Raw genomic sequence first — 7,109 nt, 5'->3', positions numbered from 1 at the left:
TTTTTTCCCATAAAGATTATTTTTATAGCCGAAACACCTCCGTTTGTACTTCACGTTTGGTTGAGGAATCCACCGGAAACTGCGGTCACGACAACGCCAAAATATATTCCAAATTAGATCCATAATATCGACAGAAACATGCCAAACGTTTTTTATAATCAATCCTCAAGGTGTTTTTCAAATATCTATTCGATAATATATCAACCGGGACAGGTGGCTTCTTAGTAGGAAAGAGAGAAACAATGGCCGCATTTGTCTTTTACGCACAAAACACTCTGAGAGCCTCCAGCTGACCACTGACGAAATGTTGTTGTTCAGGCTCATTTTTCCAAATAAAAGCCTGAAACTATGTATTGTGACACTAGACACATTAGCTAAGTCATAGAAAAAGGAATCTTGTTGATATCTCATTCACTGCTCAATAGGGACGCATAGGAACGCAGAGCTTTCTAAATAAGAGTCCCTTCCTGATTGGATTTTTCTTAGGCTTTCGCCTGCAATATCAGTTCTGTTATACTCACAGACAATATTTTTGCAGTTTTGGAAACTTTAGAGTGTTTTCTATCCTAAGCTGTCAAGTATATGCATATTCTAGCATCTTGTCCTGACAAAATAGCCCGTTTACTTTGGGAATGTTATTTTTCCAAAAAATAAAATAGTGCCCCCTAGTTTATTAACTGACTTGCCTAGTGAAAGAAAGGTTCGATTAAAAAGTAAAAAAAGTATATACTCGATTTTAGTCAAGGCTCATCCTATGTAACTACTACCTGTTCTATTCATATACGGTCTATAATGTCTAAATACACCACTATATACATTTATATTCCAGACTCTGACCTTGATATTTCTTACTTTCTTTCTTTCAATTTTTTGGGGGATTTGTGTGTATTATTTTGTATTGTTAGGTTCTACTTCACTGTTGGAGCTAGAAACATAAAGCATTTCACTGCACCTGTGATAACATCTGCAAAATATGTGTACGCGACCAATAAAATTGGATTTGATTTGAGATAAACTCTGCGGGAAAATATTGCTTTGGTAGCCCCTCGATGCAAAAAACACAGCAGTTTCTGTTTTCTTCCTACAAATGTGGCTATCTTTTGATCCATTTAAGCTACAAAATATTATGATCCCATCAAACGATTCTCAGGAAGACGCATGTGTCTTCTGTCTCCTTCTACATGTTACACAGGACTCATTAGACAAGACCAGGCACTAATATAGACTGGGGGGAAAAGAGCATCATCAACAATGATGCTCTTTTCTACACAGAAGATCAAACAAGATCATTGCCTGATGATTTCTGATGCATTTCCGTCACTTCAAACCATACTTCCTTCACATTGAAATACTGTCAAGAGCACAGTCAGACTAATTTCTAATTGGCTGTCATAGCCCCAATTAAAAAACACTGTCCCTTGATTATACATTTTTTACATGGTGGGGTCACGTGCCAAAAAAGTTTTGGAATCTCTGGTATACACACACTCACACACACAAACATACAGGACACACACGTATAAGGGTGCAAGTAGGGGGGAAACGGTTATATGTAGGTTGGTCTTGTCCTGTAGTTGTTAAGCAGACACAAACTCCATCTCTCCGTCTGTCAGCAATACATTGTGACTTTAAGATCCAGTGTGAACGCACAGCTCTAGCCACTTCCCTAACCCAGGCAGAGAGTGTGTGTGTGTGCGTACGTATGTGTGTGTTTGTGTGCATGTGTGGTAAAAGGTCCAAAGGTAGGGTCTTCAAACAGTATGACCAGTCTAGGGATCGGCGGAATGGAACGATTGGAGTGGAGGAGAGGAGTACGGCATCCGAAAGAGGAGTGCTTAGTTGTTCTGAAGGCAGTCCAGCTCCACCGAGCAACACACACTTCCATTCTGACCACAGCAACGATAAATAAGGGGAACATGAAGAAGAAAAAAAAGAGACGGGTAGTTAGTTCCATTCTGTTTGTGCATGTTTGCTTATGTTACCATGTGTGAGTGATGCAAGGTGAGGTTAGGGCCGGGATTCAATAAACGTTAAAAGGTCATTTACACTATAGAACCGACGTGCTGCATTACCATGAATGTGATCTCTGCGAACATCGGGGGAAATGCCTTGTGTAACCTTTATTTAACTAGGCAAGTCAGTTATTAAGAATAAATTGTTATTTACAATGACGGCCTACCTAGATGACGCTGGGCCAATTTTGCGCCACCCTATGGGACTCCCAATCATGGCCGAATGTGAAACAGCCTGGATTTTGAACCAGGGACTGTAGTGACGCCTCTTGCATTGAGATGCAATGCCTCCGACCACTGTACCATTATTGTCTGTATAGTGTGCTGCCCTATAATGTGCCTTGCATTGAATCCCGGCCTAGGTTAGGGATGCCTGCTTTGTTCTTTCAGGTGACACAGCTGTGTGTGTTTGTATTCCTGTAAATATGCAGGCAAGGGTGGCACATACAGGGTGGTCCTGGCATTGTTTGTGTCTAAAGGCTGTGTCTGTATGACACTAGGTATGACACAATATCAGCAGAACCTGTACATTACAATGCATTCGGAAAATATTCAGACCACTTGACTTTTCCCACATTATTTTACGTTACAGCCTTATTCTAAAATTGATTAAATCGTTTTTTCCTCATCAATTTACACACAATACCCCTTAATGACAAAGTGAAAAAAATAAAAACCTTATTTACATAGGTATTCAGAACCTTTGCTATGAGACTCGAAATTGAACTCAGGTGCATCCTGTTTCCATTGATCATCCTTGATATGCTTCTACAACTTGATTGGAATCCACCTATGGTGCATTGAATTGATTGGACATGATTTGGAAAGGCACACACCTCTTGATATAAGATTCCACAGTTGGCAGTGCATGTCAGAGCAAAAACCAAGCCATGAGGTCAAAGTAATTGAGCTCCGAGACAGGATTGTGTTGAGGCACAGATCTGGGGAAGGGTACCAAAAACTGTCTGCAGCATTGAATGTCCCCAAGAACACAGTTGCCTCCATCTTTTTTAAATCAAATAAGTTTGGAACCACCAAGACTCTGCCTAGAGCTGGCTACCTGGCCAAACTGAGCAATTGGGGGAGAAGGGCCTTTGTTCGGGAAGTGACCAAGAACTCGATGGTCACTCTGACAGAGCTCCAGAGTTCCTTCCAGAAGGACAACCATCTTTGCAGCACTCCACCAATCAGGCCTTTATGGTGGAGTGGCCAGACGGAAGCTACTCCTCAGTAAAAGGCAGATGACAGCCCGCTAGGAGTTTGCCAAAAGGCACCTGAAGGACTCTCCGACCGTGAATGCCAAGTGTCACATCTGGAAGGAACCTGCTGCCATCCCTACGGTGATGCACGGTGGTGGCAGCATCATGCTGTGGAGATGTTTTTCAGCGGTAGGGACTGGGATGCTAGTCAGGATCAAGGGAAAGATGAATGGAGCAAAGTACAAAGAAATGATTGATGAAAAGCTGCTCCAGAGTGCTCAGGACCTCAGACTGGGGCGAAGGTTCACCTTCCAACAGGCCAACGACCCTAAGCACACAGGCAAGAGCAGGAGTGGCTTCGGGACAAGTCTCTGAATGTCCTTGAGTAACATCTCTGGAGAGACCTGAAAATGGCTGTGCAGCGACGTTCCCTATCCAACCTTACAGGTGTGATAAGCTTGTAGCGTCACACCCAAGAAGACTAAAGGCTGAAATCGCTGCCAAAGGTGCTTCAACAAAGTACTTAGTAAAGGGTCTGAATACTTGTGTAAATGTGATATTTCCGTTTTTATTTAAAAAAAAAAACATTTGCTTTGTCACCTGTTTTTGATTTGTCACTATGGGCTATTGTATGCAGATTGATGATGAAAAAACAATTTAATCAATTTTAGAAAAAGGCTGTAACGTAACAAAAGGTGGACAAAGTCAATGGGTCTGAATACTTTCCGAATATACTGTACTTTGCATTTGCAGGAGGTGCAGGGAAAGCTTGCCATTCACTGTGTGCGTGTCAGTGTGTGTGTATGTACATATGTTTGTGTGTTTTTACGTGCTCCTGTGTGTGTATGCGTTCTGTGTGTGTGTGTCTGTGTCAGGTAAGATATGAGTTGTTGCTGTTACCTTGCACTTGCAGGTGGTGCAGGGTGACCCTGGCATGGGCCACGTGGCACTACTGAGGCGGGTGATGCCAGCAGGGTCCTGGCAGGTCTGCCTGATGTCGTTGGCGATATTGTCCGCCAGGCAGGGGTCAGTGACGCAGTGCGGGCAACATTCGCCCTCCACCAAGGCAGAGTATTTGCACGCCAACACTGGACACGCCAGGGGCCAGCAGTCCACCTTTCCCTCCTACAAAAATATAGAGAGATAAGGCGAGAGGGATTGGTGGAGAATAGAAGCAAAACAAGGGATGAAAATAAGAGTTTGGAAAAGTCCTTATAAGCGCTGGACACTGAGATGACTAATATGGGGTATTGTAAGACCATATTGAAAGATAAAGCTAGGAGTAGAGAGACAAGTGTCTAATCAGCTCTCTAATGTGAATCACCTGATGGCTGACATAGTGGGATCAGTACTATGGCTTTGATCACCGACATACACTACCGTTCCAAAGTTAATCGAACCCACAAATGCTGATGCTCCAGATACTCAACTAGTCTAAAGAAGAACAGTTTTATTGCTTCTTTAAATCAGCACAACAGTTTTCAGCTGTACTAACATAATTGCAAAAGCGTTTTCTAATGATCAATTAGCCTTTTAAAATTCTAAACTTGGATTAGCTAACACAATGTGCCATTGAAACACAGGAGTGATAGCTGCTGGTAATGGGACTCTGTACGCCTATGTAGATATTCCATAAAAAATCTGCCGTTTCCAGCTGCAATAGTCATTTACACATTAACAATGTCTACACTGTATTTCTGATCAATTTGATGTTATTTTAATGGACAATTTTTTAAACATTTTCTTTCAAAAACAAGGACATTTCTAAGTGACCCCAAACTTTTGAATGGTAGTGTATACTTAAGCAATAAGGCCCAAGGGAAAGTGAAATATGTCCAATATACCATGGCAAAGGGCTGTTCTTATGCACGACACAACGCCATATACCACAAATCTAAGAGATGCCTTATTGCTATTATAAACTGGTTACTAAAGTAATTAGAGCATTTAAAATAAATGTTTTGTCAAAGCTGTGGTAACCAGTTTATAATAGCAATTTGGCACCTCAGAGATTTGTGGTATATACCCCTGTCAGCCAATCAGCATTCACGGCTCGAACCACCCAGTTTATAATATCAGTTTAATATCACAGGCTCACACTGTAAATTCTCTATCTCTCTTGGTGTGAATCACTTGAAGGTTTTGCCATAGGCTACAGTAGTGCCACCTGTGTCTAAGGCCTTAGAATGTCTTTCTTCCTTTCTGATGACACCTGAAGGCTGCCTGGGCCAATTAGAGTGATTGTTGGTGCCATGCTGATCCTGGGATTTGTGTTTCCACGGCAGCACCGTTTAGCTAATTGCACAGCTGTCAGAGCCCGCTAATTACCAGCTCCACCAGAGTAAGGTCATGCACACACACATGCACACACAAAGACGTCACACATATTTACAAACGCAGGTGCGCACAGAGACACAACATTTTTTAATTGTATTTCATATCAAGATGGTATCATCTGCTTCTTCACAGCCTGTCTCATTAGCATGCAAGGATCTGCTTTGTTTCCTGATAGCCATAATAATTAGCTAGGTGCTGCTCGTGAAAGAAACATCCTCTTCATCCATGTTGCACAAGTGTAAAAAAGTGCGTGTCTGTGAACAAGAATGTGTGTTTTGTACAATAAAGTACACAAGAAGCATGCAAGTGAGTGTATGTGCAGGTCTATGTGTCAGTATGTGCATTCAAGCATGTCTATATGCATGCAAACGCGCGCGCGTGTGTGTGTACATACCAGGCAGCGGCACTGCTGGCAACTGTAGATCCAGGAGTCTCTGCTGCGGTACAGTATGTGTCCACTCTGGTGCAGACATTGGCTGGACTTTCTGGAGTCACACTCAGGACAGCAGAACAGGTCTGTCTCGGGGTCCGCACAATGACACTCTCTCCTCATGCAGAAGGTGCGCCCATCCTGGGGAAAAGGCAAATGCATAGGAATTCAAAGAAATGTCAAGGCCATGGCCAGGGATGGTCCAGCAGTCTAAGCCGCTGACTCCTAATCACACACTATGTGCCGCTACGAGAATGGGTTTGAATCAGACCCCCCCCCCATTTTTTTTATTTTATTCCACAAGCAAATAACCCTCAATATGGAAATTTGAGGCCTTTCTTCCAAAATGCCAATTAACTACTAACATCAGGACAGTGACAGTGGTTTTTCCAGTTTTATTACTGCCATTTTAATATTTTGCTTGAATGCACATAAAAGCACAGGCACACATACATGCCCACACACATACACACGCACAAGTATGCCTCCTACCCTACCTAGCTACCTACAGTCTTATCTAAACAGTTACACTCACTCCTCCTACAGAAGGTATAACCATCCTGTCAGAAAGGGACATTGATAAGGCTACAGCCTACCTATAGAAAGGCTACAGTAATGGCAACGTACAGTGTCTACATTAAAGAGGAAAATACACTTTATTGAGCAAGGCCATAACTAACAATACTGACTTCAATTTGTCATTGACATTTTGAGAGGAGTGTTTTTACGGGGTTAGGGTTTTGTATTGGATGCCTGGTCAAGGCCATTGGTGTAACTGTTTCCACAGAGATTCCAGGCTCTCGACCAGTGAAAACTTTATGATCCATTTTACTGGCCACACTGAGCCCTTGCCAGCTTGGCAATGAGCACAATAATGGAGATATAAAAACCCTATATAAAAGGTTGCAAAATGTACAGAGTACATAAAATGAACTTGCATAATGAGTAGCCAATAACTTATTGGCGCGTATTGTCTCGCTACAGTAGCCAGTATCTCTCATGGTGCTAATATCCAAGAGCTTTATTAGCGTTAGCCTTTTAATGTTATGGCTATGGATATGAGAGGCATCACTTATTTTGCTCGGGTGGTTGACTAATGCCATGTAATATCATTCACATTGTCTGCATTGT

The 7,109-nt window shown here is 42.3% G+C and overlaps 1 protein-coding gene across 1 annotated transcript in view; it reads right to left on the bottom strand.

Moving 5' to 3' along the window:
• Positions 1 to 1,093: 1,093 nt before the first annotated feature.
• LOC112248956 (protein kinase C-binding protein NELL1) overlaps positions 1,094 to 7,109 on the bottom strand; it is a 412,284-nt gene continuing 406,268 nt past the window's right edge. Inside the window, exons 18-20 of the mRNA XM_024418430.2 lie at positions 5,943 to 6,119; positions 4,112 to 4,336; positions 1,094 to 1,886 (exon numbers count right to left, since the gene is read on the bottom strand). Of these exons, the coding sequence (XP_024274198.1) occupies positions 1,836 to 1,886; positions 4,112 to 4,336; positions 5,943 to 6,119 (453 nt within the window). The 3' untranslated portion in view covers positions 1,094 to 1,835. The remainder of the gene's footprint in view (positions 1,887 to 4,111; positions 4,337 to 5,942; positions 6,120 to 7,109) is intronic.

The sequence above is a fragment of the Oncorhynchus tshawytscha genome, linkage group LG04 (genome assembly GCF_018296145.1).
Source record: "Oncorhynchus tshawytscha isolate Ot180627B linkage group LG04, Otsh_v2.0, whole genome shotgun sequence".
In the NCBI taxonomy this organism is placed as follows: Eukaryota; Metazoa; Chordata; class Actinopteri; order Salmoniformes; family Salmonidae; genus Oncorhynchus; species Oncorhynchus tshawytscha.
This window is presented reverse-complemented; position numbering and strand designations above follow the sequence as displayed.